This window comes from Emys orbicularis, chromosome 2 (genome assembly GCF_028017835.1).
Source record: "Emys orbicularis isolate rEmyOrb1 chromosome 2, rEmyOrb1.hap1, whole genome shotgun sequence".
Taxonomy (NCBI): domain Eukaryota; kingdom Metazoa; phylum Chordata; order Testudines; family Emydidae; genus Emys; species Emys orbicularis.
In genome coordinates, this window is record NC_088684.1 from 57,468,463 (window position 1) to 57,489,976 (window position 21,514).

Below are 21,514 nucleotides of genomic sequence, written 5' to 3' on the forward strand. Positions count from 1 at the left end.
GTCAGCTTTTGTGGCCTGCATCATGCGGGAGGTCAGACTAGATGACCATATTGGTCCCTTCTGACCTTAAATTCTATGAGTCTATGAGTCTATGAGAATACTAAACACAAACCTATCTACAGATTTCAAATGGCCTATTAATTTAAACAGCTATCTGTTGCCTTCTTTTCAATGCGTGTATGCTACTCTTTGCAGCATGATGTGAATTGGAACCCAAACCGTAGAAATCCTGTGACGTTCAAGTGTGGAAGGGGATGACCAGTCTGAAGGAAAAAGAGCTCTGCACTCGCATCCTTCCTTCCCATTGTGTATCTGCCTGACTTCATTAATAGTCCCTATGCTGGAGCTTGGTGCCACATAGCTGAAGAGGTGTGACTGGGGAAGAATAATCAGAACAGCTGCTCTACATGGCATGTTCCCCTCTCAGGAAAGCAGAACTTATGATGTAGTCTGCATTATAAGCTACCCTAAGCTGCAGTAACTCCCCCTTCAAGGCCCTAACAGAACATGGAGAGAGAAAGAGCAGGTAGGAGGAGATGGAGGCCAGACAGTGACAGCACTGTAGGGCAAAGAGGGTTCTGCTAATGCTGCAGGGGAGGCAGGGAGAACCAGATAAGCTAAAATCCTCAGGATAGGACTCTGTCATTGTCATAAATCTCCGCCTTTTGGAAAAATGTGTAACCCTGCCTTTTGGCCATTTCAGTCTACTGCCATCCCTGCCTCCCAGAGACAAACTACATGACCTAGTCATGGCCCAAAGGCGGCACTGCTGTGGGGCCACTGTGCCCATGTAAAGCCATATGGAAATTTTAAGAGGTCCATTTGATCCACACTGAGGAAAGCCAGACTATCAGTCTTTGAGCTGATTGTGAGATGGAACACAGTCCATTGGTAAGCTGGGACTTGTGTCTCCACATTCACATAGAAATCTGGAAGGTTACAATTGTGAGAATGCCTTATCTTTGAAGTTATGTGTTTATTCATATTTTCAAAATAGGAGTGAGTTGTTAGATACCCAACGTTAGACCCACTGGCCTTCTCAAAATAGCTATCTACTGACACTAGCGACTTATAATGGAAATTGGAGTAAATTAATCCCGATCTGGCGTAATATTATAAAATTACAGTAGTTGTCTTTTGACAATTTTACAGCTTCCTCCACAAAATCTGATTTTGACTGCTGGCCAGATATTGGGTTAGATTGGCCTATTTCAGCATGTGAGTTCTTAAGTTGAAGGCTAGATGGTGCCATTTAGGCACTCCACTGGCCCTGGGGAACTTGTGGAAGGAATGTCTCATGGCATTTTGTTTTAAATCTGACTAATCAAAAGTTAGAGAGAGAAGGTAGGTGAGTTAATACCTTTTATTGGACCAATTTCTGTTGGTGAGACAGACACGTTTTCAAGCTACGCAGAGTTCTCCTTCAGGTCTGGGAAAGGTACTAAGAGTGTCACAGCTAAATACAAGATCAAATAGTTTAGCATAAGTAGTTAGCACACGTTTTAAGGAAACCATATGGGGTATCATCAAACAACTACAACCCATACTTGATGATGACCCCATCCTGAATAAAACCTTTCCTGCACCCCCACTTCTGGCCTTCAGACAACCTCCCAACCTCTCCAAGCTCATCGTCAGAAGCAAGCTCCCCGCAGACCAGGACACACCAACTCAAAGTGGCACCAGACCCCACCAGAATAACAGATGCAAAACTTAGAGACATATCTCCACTGCTACAGTGATCAACACCCACCACAACACATACCTATCACAACAGGTGGTGTACCTCATCCAGTGCACTAAATGCCCCAATAACAACTATGTGGGTGAAACCAGACAATCACTACATTCGTAGATGAATTCACCCAGGAAAACGATAAAAGACAAACACATCATATCACCTGTGGGTGGACACTTTTCACAAAGCAATCACTCTATATCTGATCGCTGAGTCCTCATTCTCAAAGAAAACCTCCACAACACTTGGAAAAGAGGAGTTTGGGTGCTTAAATTCATAACTGGGCTAGACACAAAAAATCATGGTCTTAATAAAGACACTGGATTTATGGCTTATTAGAACAGTCTAACCCACTAACCCTCCTTTTTTCCCCTATGACTACAGGAGTGTGAATGGTCCCTTATCTCTCTCTAATATCCTGAGACCCTCGCTGCAACAACACTGAATAATCAAAAGTTAAACATGTTTGCTAATCTGAGCCTAGTCCCTGGTGAAATGGTGCTCACATCTTTATTGTTGATCTTTTGGCCTGTAGCTGCTAATGTTTATTCTTGGGGAGGTTTAGTACTGGAAGAACCTGTTTCAAGTGAAAATGAAGGTGCTCAAGCAGAGCTGTGTGGGCAGGTTTGTAGAGGACCGCTCCATGTGCTTGTTTAGCTTTGGTCAATTCAAACAGCTACTCTTTTAAAATGGAAATGTTTCTTCACAAAACTCTTCAATACTTTCTGTAAAAATATATTTGTGCTGGACTTATTTCTTTTTCTTTCTTTGCTTTTTTTAAACTGTGCCAGCCAGGGGAAAACAAAGGCTGGAATGGCCAAAATGTCGGGTTTCCTGAGCCAACGAGTAACAGTGAGTATTACTTCTTATATTCATTCATATTTAACTTTTAGGCACCTTCCCATTAGGTATTTGATTATTTGAAACAACTAAAATGATCTCTCTAGTCATTATGGACATTTTAGTTAGTCTTTTTTATCAGAAATTGTCTGAAAAGGTTTCTGTTGTGTATCTGCCTTACGAGTATAGACATGGTAGTGTGCTATACTATAGCAAGAGCAAAATGGCATATTCTTTGTTTAAAAACGGAGTGGATTTTCATGCTTATTTTGAAATGCATTACTTATAGAGCCAGTTAGGCATTGTCTTCGTAAGAGAAAAAGTTTTTTTCTGAACTCAGGTTTAGCTCATACATGGCAATTAATACGAGCTAGAACCCTAGTGAAGACAAAGGGCTTGTCTACACTACCAGGTTTTGTTGGTAAAACTTATGTCGACACCCAAAAGTCGACAAAACAAAAATCGCCAAAGGGTATTTACACTTGCTCCCACTCTCGACAGATCACGTCCACATTGGGGACACCATTATCGACAGCATGAGCAATGCACCGTGGGTATGTATCCCACAGTGCAGTGTTGTGGGAAGAAAGAGCTGATCATTGGGCGAGTTCTCCCACAGCCCCCTCAGCTGCCGAGAGCAGCATCATGAGAAGCTCTGTTTGCTCTCCGTGCTGAGGAATGGCAAAGCAGCACAGCAGTCTGCCCCCCTCCCCCAGCAGCAGCAGTCTGCCTGCTGCTGTGTTCTTCGTGCAGGGCAGAACAGGAGCATTCCAATGATTTGCTCTTTGTTTATTCCCCAAACGGAGCAGCACACAGATACTTCCCGGAGCTTTGAAAGGGGAGGGGCTCATGGCTGCAGGGCAGCAGAGATCAAAACACTGAGCAGAGCAATCAGGGCAGGCATTGTGGGATACTGGCATAAGCCAGTTCTGTCAACAAAACAACCAGCAGTGTCTACACTGGCTCTTTGTCGACAATAAAGGGAGGGGAAAAGACAAAAGTCTCTTGTAGGGGTGGAAGTGTTTTTGTCGCCAAGCCTGGGCATTTTTCACGACAAAAGTCACATTGTAGCGTGTACACTCTTCCTGTTTTGTCACCAAAAGGCAGTTTTTGGCAACAAAACTTTGTAGTGTAGACAAGGCCATAGTAGTTGTAATTTTCACAGTAGCAGATTGAGGTAAACTCTAGGTTGCTTCCAGGGTTTACCTGTATAGCCTGCAGCAGGGCCGGCTCCAGGGTTTTTGCCACCCCAAGCAGCCAAAAAAAAAAAAAAAGTGCCGCGATCGCGATATTCGGCGGGAGGTCCTCCGCTCTGAGCGGGAGTGAAGGACTGTCCGCCGAATTGCTGCCGAATAGCTGGACGTGCCGCCCCTCTCCGGAGTGGCCGCCCCAAGCACCTGCTTGCCAGGCTGGTGCCTGGAGCCGGCCCTGGCCTGCAGGCCTGTTTCCCCAGCCCAGGAAAGACACTCTGCCATGCCCAAGTCTCTTTCAGGACACAGTTTTATTGTGCAACATAAAACTTAGGCAAAACATCAAAACAAAAAGCACTTCCTTTGCCTACGATCAGCCACAACACCCAGCGGCTTTTCCCCTTGTCTCTCTCAGTGCTGAATGGAGGACTCACCCTTCCCTTCAATACTACTGCTTCAGGGCCTACTACAGGAGCCCATCTCCCACCTGCAGCTCCTCCTCAACTGAGCTACTTTCTGGCTTTTATAATCACTTGCTTCCAGCCCAGCTGGGTCTGATCATTGAACAGGGCTGACTGCCCCCAGCCTCCTGGCTGTTAAAGGGGCAGACCACCCTGTTAGCACATGTGAAAACTACAAACTGCCTTGTCTTCACTAGGATTTTACCCCATGTTAGGCTATGTCTACATTACAGACCTTACAGTGGCACAGCTGCAGATGCGCCGCTGTAAGGTCTCCTGTGTTGCTGCTCTATGCTGGCGCGAGAGAGCTTTCCCACCGGCATAATTAAACCCAGGGTCTGTGTCCACAGTGGGTCATGGGATTTGGAGCACAAATTGATTACAGATGCTGCTGGGTGGCAGCCTGGAGATGTCAGTTGCCTGGTAGTGGTACAGGCCTCGGTTCTAGACCCATGGGGCCTTGCGTTCTGTTGAGATACTGTAGAGATGAGCACACTAGAAGTGCATAGAGACAGAGAGAAAGACAGAGTCTTGTTTAAGTTATGTAGGGAAATAAAGGGATGTTTTGAATCTGGCTGCATAGGAGAACTTGAATAATTGTTTTAATATTTGTTCTACAAGAGCCTCTGCATTCCCACTTGTGGGGATCTGGTGCCCTTCGCGTTGAACAGTGGAACTACCTCAAAAAGCAGTGTTCATTGGGGGTGGTGCACGAGAGATCTCCTACAAGGGTGACATTATTGTCCTCATCTATATAAGGGAGTACATACCCCAAGCACCCCTCTTCCACCATCACAGACAGTGAACAGAACTCACCTTCATGACCTGCAGACTAGACATCCCTTTGATCCTACTTCAGAGTTCGCTGTAAACAGTTAATTTATAGTATTATAGGTAGTGAAAATAGCCTTTCCCTGTTTCAGAAAGCCTCTGTCCCTCACTGGTGCTATATTGAATACCAGAGTTCCATTCAGAGTTATGCTTCTTGCCCAGCAATTATACCAGGGACCGACATTCATAGCCTGTGTTTTCTGCACTCTCTCCACTTTCACTTGGATGAATGGCTCCTAATGACCACTGTCAGCAGACTCTGTCCTCAGTGATCCAATAGATGTATAGCCACTTACAATTATTGAGATTTTTAATCAACTGGGAAAAATTCATACATCAACCTACACAAAGGATCATCACAGCGGTTCTGGACTCCACTCAGGACATAACCTTTCTCCCAGAGGAGAGATTTTACAAGATATGAGACTTCTTGGCAACTCTCAGGGAATACTGGTACAGACCAAACAATTTTTCCTAAAACTATTAGGCCTAATGGCCTTATCGACCTATATCACAACATTTGAGAGGCACACACCAAATGTACGCAGCCTTCTAAGGAGACTGACTCCTTGAGTGCTCCCACAGCTTTGCTGGTAGGAGAACAGAGACAGAGACAATGTCCTCTGGGGTACCCTTTTGTCCTGCCATCCCTACAATCACTATTACCACTATTGCCTCCAATCAGGGCTAGTGTGTGCATTTCCAAGACCTCCAAATGCCTTGCCTTCTGAACACTTGTGGGGTCTGGATTCCTTCTGATGTGTTGCTGCTGGACTGGAGCTCAGATAGTGCAGCGAGCCCGCAAACCTTTTGCTTGTCCTTGCAGCATCATGTAGTATAGGTGCTTACACTCAATACCATGTCCATGTACTATATCAACAAGCAGGGAGGAATCCATTCCTAGCCTGTATCTGTGGAGACAAGAAAACTTTGGCTGTGCATGTTTAGCCTGGTCTATAGTTTTAGGTTTTTTGAAACAATTACTTACCCCAAGGTGAGGGTTTACACCTACTTTAATCTATGACAGTTTAGCCCCCTAGATCGACTACATTAGAGAGCTTAACAATAGAAGGGGGACCCCATGGTGCACAACAGGGATTACATAGTGCTCTTTCTACAATAATTACTTTTGTAACCAATCAAACAATGCACACATTGCAGTCAGTAAAGGAGAGAATACAGAATGCATAATATTTGCATTACTCACACCACGCCTTGTGAAAAAACCTGAAGTGTTAGTCCTCATCATTATCCTCACCACCAGCAGTCATCATCTTGGCGTCTCCCCCTCATTAAAGCACTGGTATCCAGATCTTCTGCAGCTGGCCAGAAAACCATTATATATGCTGCCTCTATCTCCAGACCTCCTATCTCAACAGCAAGAAAGGATTCTGCATCGCAACCAAGAGGGCATTCAACCTTGCAGCATGGAGGATAACCTGCCGACTAATGTTTCTGCTTTCGGAGGGTTCAAGCCTTTTTCTTGCCATCCAGGAAAGACTCCATCCTGAAATGCTATAAACCAACATGGAAATGGTTTACTATATATGGTATACTATACTTCACTAGTAAAGGATTTCCCCCCATCTTGAGCTGGGGCCCTGCAGTGTCAGAGTACCTTCTTTAAGTTTCAAGGCTTAGCTATAGCCTCTCTAAAATCCATATGGCAGAAGTATCTGCTCATCAGATTTATGTTAAGGACAAACCCATCTTCTAACACTACAGTCTCCAGATTCTGTAAGGGTGTGTCTATGCTGCAGCTAGGAGTGAGCCTCCCAGCTGGTGTAGACCATCTCGCACTAGCTCCACCTGAGCTAGCACAGTCAAAAAAGTGGTGTGGATGTTGTGGCTTGGACAGCAATTTGGCTCTCAAGCCCACCTAATCCCCTGAGTCTGAGCTTGGGTGGCTAGAGCCACAGCATCCACACTGCTATTTTTAGCACACTAGCTTAAGTGAAGCTAGCCTGGCTGAGAGTTTTTGTCCCAGCTGCAGTGTAAACATACCCTAAGAACATGGTAAATGTGTTTCCCCCTTAGGACGTTCCCTACTTTGTGGGACCTCAATCTTGACCTACTGAAGCTGATGGGCCCCCCTTTATGAGCTTCTTGCCCAAGCCTCTCTTAACTATCTAGCAATCAAAACATCCTTCTTGAGAGCAATTGCATCTGCTACGAAGGTGAATGAGCATAGTGCTTTGATGGCCACTCCATCTTATACTATACTCCATCTTATTCCATAAGGGCCATAGGTCACCATGAGGCCCCATCCCGGCTTCATGCCTAAGATGGTCTCAGATTTCCACCTATCTCAATATATTCCCTACCCATGTTCTTCCTTATAGCACCATTCCTACCCAACTGCTTCTAGTGTATAGAAACTGATTTCTATACACTAGAAGCAAGGAATTCTGTTTTTACCTGGAAAAGGCCAAGCCATTTTGATGGTTATTTGTACCATCTGGGGAGAGATGTCAGGAAGAACCCATTACCAACCACTGTCGTGTTGCACAGAGGCGAATTTTAAAGAACAGTCTTCTTTGAGCTTTGAGGGCCTTTGTCTATTCCCATTACACACCTTCCCCTTTACCTTGGAATTCTGTATAAAATCAGGACTTTGCAGTTAGGAAGAAGGAGCTGAGGTAGTTGGAGAGGTGTACTCCCTTTATGTAGAGTAGGTGATGAGGTCACTCCTGCGAGTTCACTCCCCCCCAACAGACTCAGCTTTTTAAGGCAATGGCATGTGCCATTGACAGTTCCACAGCTCAATGCCATCTCCCTACGAGTGTGAATGTACAGAGGCGATTCTTGAAGAACAGTAACTAGTACATAATCTCTTTTTTGCAATGTCAGCACCATTTTTTTTTTTTTTTTAATATATGGTGGTGGTAAAATAATAGTTTTAATATAGGATGGGTTAAAGAGAACAAGGGGAGCATTTTCCTCATTCCCAAATCCTCATTTTAATAGAGTGAGGATAGAGAGAACACCAATATATTGGGCAGGGTGGCCCCCCCAATTGTATTTATGTAATGAAGTTACATCACACAACATCAAAACATTGCAGGAAAATGGAACTCTACATCACTGTGGTGTGACATAGCATATGGTGGGGCCCTTAAAAACTAACCTGTCTGGGCACTGTAAGAGTCTAAAGTGGGCCCTGGGGTGTTTTTGTGTACCTCCTTGCTGCCCTCATTCAGCTTAACAGGTGAGCAGCTACTCTTCCAGCTAAACTTAGGCCCTAGTTGGTGAGAATGCAGAGTCTTTGGTGGATTATGTTTTAGCTTCCTTTTGCATGCTAGTGTTCCTTCTCTTTCTTTGTCTGCTCGATGTGCAGTGTTTTCTTCTGAAACCAGATAGACTAAAACTAGGATAGCAAAGAGAATTTATCTGTTTTGTTAAAGACAAAAAGTAAATTGTTTACAAGAGAGCAACAGATTCTATTGCTTTCCAACTATATCTTGTGTGGGTCGTCACTGGAAAATAGAGCAGAGGGTATTTCCTATAACATACCCACTTATTGCACGTTCTGCATCCCCCAGGACTAGTACCCAGAAGCTGACCAGTTACCCTTTCCCCTCTTCCCAGCTGTTAAATACTCCAACAACCACCTTTGTGGCAAACTTCTCAAACCTACTTCCTCCTAACTGATAGCACTATCAGGCATTCTTTATACATCATGAAGCAAAAAAAGGTACAAACTATTTTTCCCTAGGAAAGGTGTTCCACTTTTTCACAGAGGTTAAACAGAAGTCTCTTCTCCAGTTTATGGGTGTTGTCCAAATGAAAATTGAAGAACCACAGCTACCTCATGGAAAACATTATGTTTATAAACAGTTCCACCTATGTGTAAAATATTTACTGTTGTTTTTCTTCCTTAATCTTTTATTACTAAGGACTCTTGCATGAAATCACGATCTTTGTTCCTTAGAAGTACATCTGCTCCTGCTGCTTCTTCACCACCTGAAATCATAATCATCTGTTTGTGACAAAGTAATCATCTTCTCAGTAACTAATTGTGATGTCACAAACAGATGATTATGATTTCAGGTGGTGAAGAAGCAGCAGGAGCAGATGAACTCCAAAGGAACAAAGATATTTGATCTAATGCAATTCTTTCGAGTAAAAAATAAGTCGAGAGAGAGAGTCAGGGTAGTGTCTTAAATCCAAGGTTAAAAAGAACATTACTATTTCTGTCTATATTGCACAGAATAGGATTGGGAACTTTGGCAATTGCCTTCACATTATTAAGTATCTTTTGTGGTTTTGCTTACATGTAATCAATAATATCACATAGAAATAATCCCTATTGATAGAAAATGTATAGTTAAATTATAAGGAAAGTATTTGTTCTTTTATTTCATTTTGACATTTTTTGTAAAAGCATAGCACAATAAATTAAGACTGATTTTCATGACATTTTGTGTGCTTCTAGATCTTGGCCTCTAAGTGGAAACACATATACTGTATAGCAGTATTTTCATTAAGTCTTTCTTGAAATTCCCCATGTTTCTTTTGCATCCAGGGAATGTTAATGGAGCCCTTTTGTGGCTAATTTAACACCTGTACATTTCCATGGATGATGATAACCAAAGTCTGTTCACAGTTTATTGGATAAAGTGTCTATTTTATATTTCAGATTTGTTAAATTCAGATCTGGTAGCATTATATTTTTATTTTCAATATTCTGTATCGTTTTCTGTGTGCCTCAAGTGCATAATTTACACTGGGTGATATTTTTGTATTAATTAATTATTGCTGTTTCTTGGACTTTTGGTTAAGTAAAGTATAGATTTTATATCAATCTGCTCTGCCAGGTGGTGGATTGATAATTTAATAACTCTTTTAATTATACATTTACCTCAGATTCTACACTACCATTCCATGGTCATTCTGAGTAAAAGACACCATAAGATGGGTTGATAACACTGCAGAACACTGCATTTGGGGTGGCACAGCTCAAAGAACAAGGACTCTCCAACAGCTTTTGTAGCACAGGTGGTGCCAGATGAGCATTATAACATTACTGAACACTCCAAGGTGTCAGTCCCACCAGCTGAGCCTGTAGACAGGAACTGGAGTCTCTTGCAGTAGTTTGGTATTGCATCAAGTGCTCAAGTGACAATTCAGTGCGTACAGAAGTTACACTAATTTTGAGACAAGAGGCTCCCTTGATAGCTTATGGAAGAGAGCTAGGATACTATCTTCCCTTGCTCACTGAAGTCCCCAGGAAAATCAGATTGGGAAGCAGGAGATATTCATGTAATTCTGTTCTGATATGGTCTCATCCAGGGATTGGATTTTGGGAATCTGGCGTCAGGGTTGGTGTTATTAGTTACTTATGAGATTTGTGGTGTTGGAGAGATCTAATTGCATTTAGCAGTCTGGGTAAAATAATCATTCAGCCTGAACAGTAAGTGCTAACAATTTCAAACAGGAGATGGAAGAACATTTAAGAAAAACTGACGTTATTCAGCAAATGGGACCCAAGAGAGTTATGGAGAAAGCAGGGGAGTAGGACCATATCATTTTTTCCTCAGTAGTTGCAGAATGGGAGTTTGTTAAAGGTCATTAGACTTCATACCCTTGGAAAATACATTTGCGCACGATTGGTGTATCTAAAGGATTAGTTCAGATATAAGAAAGCATTTCCAACAGAGAGCTCTATATGCATTTGTGGTTAAGAGTGGCCACAAGTGACCTTGTAATTGTGTTGCTCTCAACATCTCTTGACTGAGATCTGGTCCTCTTCACATCTGGCGAAGCTATCTCATCATCAGCCCAAGATAATCATCTTCTTGGGAAATTGGATCATTTTTGCTGAGGCAGTATTGCTATCCTAACCAAGGCTTTATTCAAGTTCTCCATTCTCTCCTCCAAGCTCTTTCCTTACTTCAAACATCTCACCCCCCAGAACTTCCTCTCCCCCACTGATTTCTCCTCTGATTTCATCCTCACTCATAACTTCACTGAGCTTTCTTCTTAACTCTAACTATCTCTCCATCCTCATCTGCTAGACTTACTCATTCTTTCTTCTCTCGCACATGTAGGTCATGCCCTTCATTTCATCATCACAACTCCCACTCTCCTCTTTCTACTCTGTTAATGAATGATTTTGCCTATGCAGGTCACTCTTTGGTTACACTGAAGCACTGACTCATTGCTTCACCCCTCAAAAATCATTGTCTTATTGCTCTTCCAAGCATCTGAACTGTCAGCTCTCTATCCTGATTTGCTCTCACTCCCTGATTTGTTGACCCATCTACTTTTGTTAATAACAGCTCTTTCCTGTCCTCTGCCTTATGTTATCTCCCTTCAAAACTCACATGCTAGCCTTGATCATTCTTAAGTTCTATTGGTACACTAAACTACTATGCAGACCCCCAAATGCACAAGTCATTGCCTCAAAAAATGCTATATGTCCTGAATCCATGTCCACTAGAGTGTTTAATCAGATATTCTGTAGAAATTCCCTTATTTTTTTCTGATTGCTCTTTATATTAAAAATATCAAGACTTGTTTTTCATGAGTTCTCATTCCCCAAATGGAGAAGGGAAGGTGTTGAAACTTTCACAAAGAGCTTTTCTCTCAAGTGTGCGTCAAGAGTTTGAGTTAAATAATAAAAACAAAACCAACATAAACAGAATTTTAAAATGTCTGACTAAAAATTATCCCCTTCTCCACTGCTCAGGTTTCAGCCTCGTCTCTTGTGGTGTCATAATTCTAGTAATTCTCCAGTTGTGCAGAGAATCTTCCAGCAAAATCAGGGAACTCCAGACCTGATGTTAATAATGTAAAAAAAACAAAACAAAAAAACCCAACAAACCAAAACAATTTTTTTTTCTTGTCTTCTTATTCAGTCGTAAAGAAGCAAATAATATACTTATCTTTTAACATGGTTGTTGTGAGGTTAAACAAGCTGTTTTTTGAATAGGGGTGCTACATAACATCACTTTGTTTAACCTCTCATAACGAAGATCTTTTAATGGATGGCACTATGTAAGTACAAAGTATTATTTTTGGTGCCTGTACATTAGTGATTGGTTGCCTGTAAATACCTCAGACAGATGCATTAGGTAAATAATGCTGGTGTCTATGCCAGTATTTCTGCTTCCGAAGTCCAAGATGCAATGTAGACTATTGCTGAGTACATAATGGCCATAGTGTTTACCTATTCCGTTGTTTTACTAATGTTTTCTAAAGTAGTGACACTTAAAAGCTATTTCTAATATAGAAATTGTCAGGCTTTTACCATTTATTTTTATGGTAATACTTAAATTACTCATTCTTGTTACTAAAATAGCCACCCTTATTTTTAGAATTTCTCCAAGGCTTTTTGGTGAAATTGGATTTATGATGGGCCAGATGCTAAGAGATGTTGAGCAGCTGCAGCTCCTGTGGAAATCCCTGTGAATCTGCAGTGTTCAACACTTTACAGGATCTGGTCTCCTGTGAATTGCTTCATGGTGAAGTAATTTAGTGCCAGATTCTGATACACTCACTCACGTTGCAAAATACCATACTTTGCAGTTAGTCCTGTTGATTTTAGTGGGACTAATCAAGAAATAAGGTATACCTCAGCATAGTAAGTGTGGTAGAATCTTGGTCTTAAAAATAAACTATTTAGTGGTTATTGCTGGCTGATTTTATTGAGTTCCCAAGTATTGATCATACCTCACATAACCTATCTTTGGCTGAAAGAAGATTAATTTCAAATGTTGAAATGATCAGTTTATTTTATAAGATAAGCAGATCGCATGTAGGGCTAAATCATGGCCCTGTAGGCATGGCAGCCCACAGGAGTAAGGCACACACTTCTACTGGCTGTACAGATTGCAGTGCAGGGAGCAAGGCATGTTCCACTGAAGTGTTCTGGGGGGGAGGGAGGAAGTGGGCGAAGCCTTGACCCCTCCCAACACACCAACTATTGTAGCTTTCTCCTCAGCACAGAGGGGAGACCAGGAGACAAATTGTGAGTCTCCGAGTCACAATCTGCTTTCCGGTGTGCTCCAGGGGCAGTAGAACAGTGCTCTGCCCCTTGTTCAGGGAAAAGCTATGACTCTGAGTCATTGAAACAAGAAAAGACTGAAAACTGTGGGGGAAAAGGAGTATTCTGACAGTACTGAACAAGAGAAGGGAAAGAATTAGGTCTGGTATGTTCAGAGCTGGATTGAGACACAGTTCCATGTCTAGAGAACTATCTCCTGGAAGTCACATGACAACGTCAGGTTTCGTGTTAAAAAATATGTTCCTAGACCTTGTGGTTGTGAAGAAAAGCTTGATAGCATGAGCCAGTGTAACTGATGAAGAGACATTTTCCTGAATCAGCAGACAGCCCTGTGATGGCTTTAAGACGGTTAAGTGCCCCATTCATTTTATTGCATTGTTAGCTCAGGAACCGGCTGCCATGGGGCCCTGTCAATACCACTGCAGCAGAGGCTATGTCTGTGGGAGGCTTGTTGTCACGATGGCTCTGCGGGAGTGAGGTTGGCAAGGGCCCTCACACACAGAATCCTTTGCTCTGATGGGTGAGGGCTGAGTTCTCCTCTGGGAGGGAATCCCACTAAGTGTGAAGATAAAGTGGGATGGGCCAGGAAGGAGGGAGACCCCAACCTGTCCAAAGAGGAATGGTGGGTAACAGCGAAGATGCCTTTTGCACTGGTGGCTCTGCCACTGCTACTCCAGGCAGGGATGGGAGCACAGCACTGAGGTAAGATTATGGGGGCTACCCAGGTAGAGATGTTACCCAGGCCCCTACATTGCCTTAATCTAGCCATTTATATAGTATTCCTCCATACCACTTTACAGTTTTCTAGTATCTGATTGGCAGATGTAGACAAAAGATCATACACACCTGAATTTGATTGTGGGGTTAGAAGTCTTTTTAGAGATTACAGTTTTAAGCAACTGCTAACAATTACCATTAAAGAATGGATTGGAATTGTTTTTCAAGTGTTAGTGATTATACTGCATAGCTAGTCTGCATATTTTCCTTACATGATTGCCCATGGGTGTAAATAATATGCTTGTGCATGGAAATTATTTATAGGTCTTTCATGAATGCACCTCCAGGTTGTATGCAGCAGAAGGTGCACCACTGTTGATATATATGGTGAAATATAGTTCCTGAGACTCCTAATAATTGTCATATATTACTCTGCATCTTTGCTATAACCCAGGGGTAGGCAACCTATGGCACGGGTGCCGAAGGCGGCACGCGAGCTGATTTTCAGTGGCACTCACATTGCCCGGGTCCTGGCCACCGGTCCGGGGGGCTCTGCATTTTAATTTAATTTTAAATGAAGCTTCTTAAACATTTAAAAAACCTTATTTACTTTACATACAAAAATAGTTTAGTTATATGTTATAGACCTATAGAAAGAGACCTAAAAATGTTACAATGTATGACTGGCACATGAAACCTTAAATCAGAGTGAATAAATGAAGACTTGGCACACCACTTGTGAAAGGTTGCTGACCCCTGCTATAACCTTTATGATTTACAGTTGCATATGATTCTGTAATATGAGATTTGTATTGAATTTAGCATATGATCATTTTTTCTTGATATTCACATAAATATCTAGATTTTGCAGGGGAATAATAAGCTTATAAGAACTTTGCTCACTTAGAGATCCACTCATGCTGTGTGGACAACTCCTATCTAGAGAGAGGTCAATAAATCTCTCATTTGTTTGTATGTCTAGTGTCCCAAATTTTATTAACAAAAGTATACGTATGAAAGCAGTTTCTGGTATTTGTTTCTGAAGAGTTCTGATGCTTCTATAGTTCATTCCTCACTCAATATCATAATCGTCATCCTGTAATATAATTTCCGCAGCAACTAAACTGTGATATTCAAACAGAAGGTTATACATTCAGATTAGGAATAAGCAGCAGGCACAGAAGAATTTTATAGAAGGATCCTTAGTATTATTTTAAAAATAGGCAATAACACTTAAGAAACTATATTTCTTAACACAAGTGTTCCAAAAGAGAGATTTTAAAGTTTTCCGTGCTTTATCAGCAGCTGTTTAAAAGCAAGTTTTAATTAGTCTCATTAAACTTAAATTCTAAAGTTAAAATCCCAACAGTTTTCAAGTGTATTAATATAATGTCCAAAATACTACATCATTTGGTTTTTAAAAATAGTCAGTGATGGCAAGAATATCTACCTCTTAGGTGTTTCATATGACTTAATTAATTAATTACTTATAAAGCACTTTGAGATCCTCAGCTGGAAGGTGTTATATAAGTGAAAAGTACTATTACTGTTATTAATTTACCATCTCCTTTATAACAATGTAGGTGGTTTATAAGAGCATTTGATATATCATGCTGAATATCTTTTTATTCATCATATGCCATATATTAGTTATTTTAACATTTAGAAAGTTTGGTAGTCTGGAAAAATTCCAAACTATTGTTCCAGACAGCAGTTAGATATTTGGGTGGATCATGTAAAAACATTGAAAAGGCTGAGAAAGCATGTGAAATGTTTGTTTTAAATAATATTACATCAATGGAATAGACATCTGCAGTACTTGATTTAGTTTAAAATATTTTGTAAAAAAGTTAGCATTGTGCTGTTTTTTTCCAAAATAGATTCTTTTTCATAATAGTATTTCTGTACCAGTGTGTTCTTTCACTTATATTATTGAATTAATCATCATTATTTCTCAAATGCATTTAGTGAAATTGGATTTACAATGGATCAGATTTAGGAGGTGCTGAGTACTTGCCACTCTATTTTGTGATGATTGTTTCTTGGTTTATGTAGCCCAGTTTTACCTGACAGTAAACTGGGAGATGCGCTATGTCTGTTTAAATTGCTTTGTAAAATGGATACCGGGTTTAAACAATGTGAGGTGAGATGAGATTTATCTGAAGGTGGTGGAGTCTCAGATGAAGGGTATATTATTAAATACTGTACATAACATTGCTTTATACAGATGCATATGGTGTTTTATACTTACAGGGCTGTATTCTAGATTATCCTGCATGGATCTGTCCGGGGAGGAAGATGGTGCATGGAGCCTCTTCCTGCCCCTCTCCAACACTTCCATAGTATAGCCATTCAGAAGTCATGCAACATATTGATCTGGGCCTCCGGTCCTGCAAAAGGTTCACACAGGTGCACACCCTTGTGCCTGTGTAGAGCCCCACTGACTTCCCTGGTGATCTGTCCATGCAAAGTCAGTTGGAGGACTGGAGCCATAGGGCTCTCTAAGCTTTAGGCAAGGAGACAGGATGTAGTAATCAGCTGGGTAAGGAATGTGTCTTGCTCTTTCCATTCATGTACCCACTCCCACCGTGCACCTATTAGAGCCTGAATTGCTCTGATCTGAAGCAACTTTATGGAGCACTGTAGGGTTCCCTGTCAGCAGGCCACTTGAACTTTCTTGTCTGTGTTTGCCCTGCACAGGCAGTTGGGTTTGAGGAATTGAAGCTTGGCTGCAGTGGCTCTGCACTTATAGATTCATAGATTCTAGGACTGGAAGGGACCTCGAGAGCTCATCGAGTCCAGTCCCCTGCCCTCATGGCAGGACCAAATACTGTCTAGACCATCCCTGATAGACATTTATCTAACCTACTCTTAAATATCTCCAGAGATGGAAATTCCACAACCTCTCTAGGCAGTTTATTCCAGTGTTTAACCACCCTGACAGTTAGGAACTTTTTCCTAATGTCCAACCTAAACCTCCCTTGCTGCCAGGGCCGGCTCCAGGCACCAGCTTACCAAGCAGGTGCTTGGGGCGGCCAAGGGAGAGGGGCGGCACCTGCGGCAATTCGGGGGCGGCAGGTCCCTCACTCCCTCTAGGAGCGAAGGACCTGCCGCTGAACTGCCGCCGCCGATCGCGGCTTTTTTTTTTTTTTTTTTTTTTGCTTGTGGCGGCAGAAATGCTGGAGCCGGCCCTGCTTGCTGCAGTTTAAGCCCATTGCTTCTTGTTCTATCCTTAGAGGCTAAGGTGAACAAGTTTTCTCCCTCCTCCTTATGACACCCTTTTAGATACCTGAAAACTGCTATCATGTCCCCTCTCAGTCTTCTCTTTTCCAAACTAAAGAAACCCAATTCTTTCAGCCTTCCTTCATAGGTCATGTTCTCAAGACCTTTAATCATTCTTGTTGCTCTTCTCTGGACCCTTTCCAGTTTCTCCACATCTTTCTTGAAATGCGGTGCCCAGAACTGGACACAATACTCCAGTTGAGGCCTAACCAGCACAGAGTAGAGCGGAAGAATGACTTCTCGTGTCTTGCTCACAACACACCTGTTAATACATCCCAGAATCACGTTTGCTTTTTTTGCAACAGCATCACACTGTTGACTCATATTTAGCTTGTGGTCAACTGTAACCCCTAGATCCCTTTCTGCCATACTCCTTCCTAGACAGTCTCTTCCCATTCTGTATGTGTGAAACTGATTGTTCCTTCCTAAGTGGAGCACTTTGCATTTGTCTTTATTAAACTTCATCCTGTTTACTTCAGACCATTTCTCCAATTTGTCCAGATCATTTTGAATTATGACCCTGTCCTCCAAAGCAGTTGCAATCCCTCCCAGTTTGGTATCATCTGCAAATTTAATAAGCGTACTTGCTCTTGTAGTGGCTCAGTTGGGGGGAGGAGCCAGAATTTGGGGTCCAGTCCTAATTTTACTCATGCGAGTAGTTCTGTTAGTGGGGCTTGTGTGAGTCTGTATACTTGTGTGAATATGGTTTGCAAGGTCAGACAGTTGAATCACACATTACATCTCCTGTTGTGAAATTAATCACTGCAGTCACTAAATTATTTGCATTTTAACAATATAACCAAATACTTCATGAAACCTTTTCATGAATTAATCAGCAATATTGGATTGTGGTCTAACCATATGAGGCTTATAATGAGTTAAAAGTCAAACTGAGTAAAGCAATTACAAGACACACCTATAACCAGTTTGCTCAGACAGCAGTCTGAAACTTCAACAAGGAAGCATGTTCACCATGTATTTGAATTTAAGGATTTTAATTATACCTTGTATTTCCGAATCTACTCCAGGGAGCAGACATCTGATTTTAAAAGTAGCATTTGTGCCACTGAGATTAGGGAAACCCATTATAAGATACTAGAAACCCAGTTTCAATTCTGCTTTAAGACTGTCCTGCAATCTTAAAATGACTTTCATATGCATTGCAAATGAAAAATAATCTATAAACATTGAACCATAGCATTTTTCTTCTCATTGCTAAACTAGTTGCCGAACTGGTTTACCATTGTAAAATGGACTCCCTACTGCCAGGTGTCACAAATGTCATATTTTAGGCAGTCTGATTGCTACCAACAGAAGGCTCCAATATGCTTGTTGTAATTTAATAAAACATTTTCATGTTCATCATTACCTTTTAAACTATCTGCAAAATGGATATCATTTATTTTTCAAAACATAGCTTGACTGTATAGTAAGACTGCCTCACTTAAGCCCTGATCCTGAACAGTCTTGCACACATGAGAATCTCAGTTGATTTCCTCAAGTGTGTCAAGTTATTCAGGTGCACATGTGTATGCAGGATTGGGACTTCATTGTCTAAAAAGATTATTTAAAATTCTGAAATGTAGTTATCAAGAGCAATTATCCTTAACTACATGTCATTAGAGATATTGAAGGATTTTCCATAATTGCACGTGAATAAATTCTTTGGGTCTCTAATACATAGCATAATTCCTATGGTGTAAGTGGGTGATATACGTTCACACTGAGCAAAGAATACACCTTCTCAAGTGTAAGTCACGAAGATCTTATTATTTACAATATATACTGTGTCACAGGTGTCCATAATGCTTAAAAAACGAAGACAGTTTCCTTCACTGAAGGGTTTGCGGCCTAAATAAGGCCGTTAGCACAGCAAATGATGACAACAGATGATGTAGGGATGTAGGAAGGAAGAGGATTACAACAAAATAAAGATTGTGTTATCATTTTCTGAGGTGTGGCTATGTCTTGTTAGTTCTGACATCTAAGTACCTCATTTGTGCATGCCAGATGGTCTGTTAATGCAAAATCTCAAGCATGGTTTTAGAGGCCACATTTAGGATCTTTAAAAAAAAAAAAAAAAAAAAAAAAAAAAAGATCCTTCCCTTTAATGTCCATTTAAAACCAGTTTTGATTATAATCAGGTAGATTATGCATTCTGACTTGCAGTTACTACTGCAAAAGACCCATTGCTTATAAGTATACAGTTTGTTTTCAGGTGGGAAGCATCTAAACTGACAATCGTATAGTTGTCCATCTTTAACTCACTGCAAGTGTAATGAGAATGGTCTTTGCTTTCATTTTCAGCACCAAAGGGAATTCTCCATCTCTCACCTGATGTTTATCAAGAGATGGAAGCAAGCCGCAACAAAGCAGCCCCTGGCACTACTGGAAGCTATTTGTCATCCAAAGAAATGAGCCAGACTTCTAGCTCTTTCTTCAGCATATCTGCTACTACTAATAGTACAGCTACAATTGCCAGGGAACTCCTTATGAATGGAACATCCCCGACTGCTGAAGCCATAGGTCTAAAAGGAATATCTCCTGCTTCCCCCTGTTCTGCAGTGCAGCCTTCAAAACAGCTGGAGTATTTGGCAAGGATTCAAGGCTTTCAGGTATGGGAGGAGGAAAATGAAGCTCTTCAGCCAGAATCATAGCATTGCCATCTAGGATTTCCCTCTTGCCCTCTAGAGTATGACCACGCATGCCATTTATCTTGTAAAATTAGCAGGAGCTCTAAGAAAGTTTTTGGATCCAGGAGATTCCCCCTTACACAATATACATTCTCCTCCTCTGTGTATGTCTGTAGTACAAGTATGGGGTTGCAGCTGTGATTGTAGTTCAAGAAGACCTACCCAAGCCAGCTTTAATCTAGCTAGCTCACATACTGGAGCAGTGAAGCTGTGGCAGCATGTGTTTCAGTGCAGGCCAGCCGTGTGAGTAATTACCCAGGGTTCCAGGTGGGCTTGCACAGCCTGCACCGAAGTGTGCACTGCCAGGGTTTCACTTTTCCGGGACCCAAGCTAGCTAGCTAAGGAATGTCTGCTTGAGTTGCAGTCACAACCCGTGATTGCAGTATAGATATAACCTTAGCCCATCTTTCTCCCCATTTGTCCTCCTTAAACAATTATAAACTTAAAAGATGCTTTCCACTTCCCTTGCACTGCTTTGTGCGTCTCCTCCTCTCAGTGCTCTCCTTCTGTTCTGATACTGGCTCTTCTCTTAGAACCTGGTCCAGCAAAGCACTTAAGCTTGTGCTTAATGTTAAGCATGTGAATAATGACATTGATATCAGTGAGACTACTCACATACATAAAGTTAAGCACTGGTTTAAAGGCGTTGCTGGTTCGGGGGCCCTTATGGTACTCCTTATAATTGGTGTTCTGCTTTCCTCTCTGCACATGCTACAAGTAGACTGATTGATTGGAAGGTGTAACTTAACAGCGTGTCTGGTGTCAGAGCAGCGTAGAGTGCTCTTGATGCCATGGCCAGTACTAGTGAAAGAATAACATAGGATTTACCATACTGGATCAGTTAACTAGTCCATCAAGTCTTATAACCTGTCTCCAGCAGTGGGCCATACCTTATACTTCATAGGCCAGTAAAAAGCCTCCGTAATGCACCTAGCCATTTGTGCAGTGCTACAAAGAGGGGGAAGGAAGCTGCTTCCTGATCACACTCGGAAAAATACATACATATGTGCAATAGTATATTTTAATGTGTTTCAACATTGGAGGGTAGGACTGGCTGTCTGCTAAAATTCCATCGTTTTACTGTCGTGGTTTTTTTCTCAGATTTATGAATTTGTTTTGTTTGATAACTTTGTTTCATATGATTTAGCTCATGTAGTATGATCATGTATTATCTGCTTAACTAAATTATGAAAATTAAAGGTTTCTATTAGAATTTTTGTATGCCCATGATTGGTTTTTTCCAAGCCCATGTAATTTACAAAGTATGCAGTTGCTTGTAATGATTTCAACAGGACCGCTAAAATTGGAGGCATAGTGTCAGACACTGTGTTCCATAAATTGGAATAGCTCCATTGACTTCAACAGAGCTACATCGATTTGCACCAACTGGAACTGGCCCATTGTTCTTAATGAAGAAAACATGCACTCTGATTCTGAACAATCCTCAGTATATAGCTTTTGATTAATTCGTTTTTATTTCTTTTAATACAAGAAAAGGCAAAAATCTAAAACCCATTACAGTAGAGTTAAATTACTAATAAGAGTTAAATATCTTGTATTTCTCTGAGTTCCATTTGTCATCTGCATACAGTAGGAGCAGACAAATCTTGATGAAAGGAAATTCAATCCCCGATGTTTTCACTGCTTCCTTTCACATCTTGTCAGACTGCTTGTGTCTGCTAGTAATATTTTATTTTCATATACCCAAAGCACAATTTATGCTACTATTTTCCCAAGCTACATATTGATTCCTA

The 21,514-nt window shown here is 41.4% G+C and overlaps 1 protein-coding gene across 1 annotated transcript in view; it reads left to right on the top strand.

Annotated features, from left to right (window-relative positions):
* The window catches only part of STAU2 (staufen double-stranded RNA binding protein 2), a 106,436-nt gene extending 85,490 nt beyond the window's left edge, over positions 1-20,946 (top strand). The window contains exons 12-13 of the mRNA XM_065400130.1: positions 2,530-2,590; positions 19,375-20,946. Of these exons, the coding sequence (XP_065256202.1) occupies positions 2,530-2,590; positions 19,375-19,724 (411 nt within the window). The 3' untranslated portion in view covers positions 19,725-20,946. The remainder of the gene's footprint in view (positions 1-2,529; positions 2,591-19,374) is intronic.
* Positions 20,947-21,514: the final 568 nt, after the last annotated feature.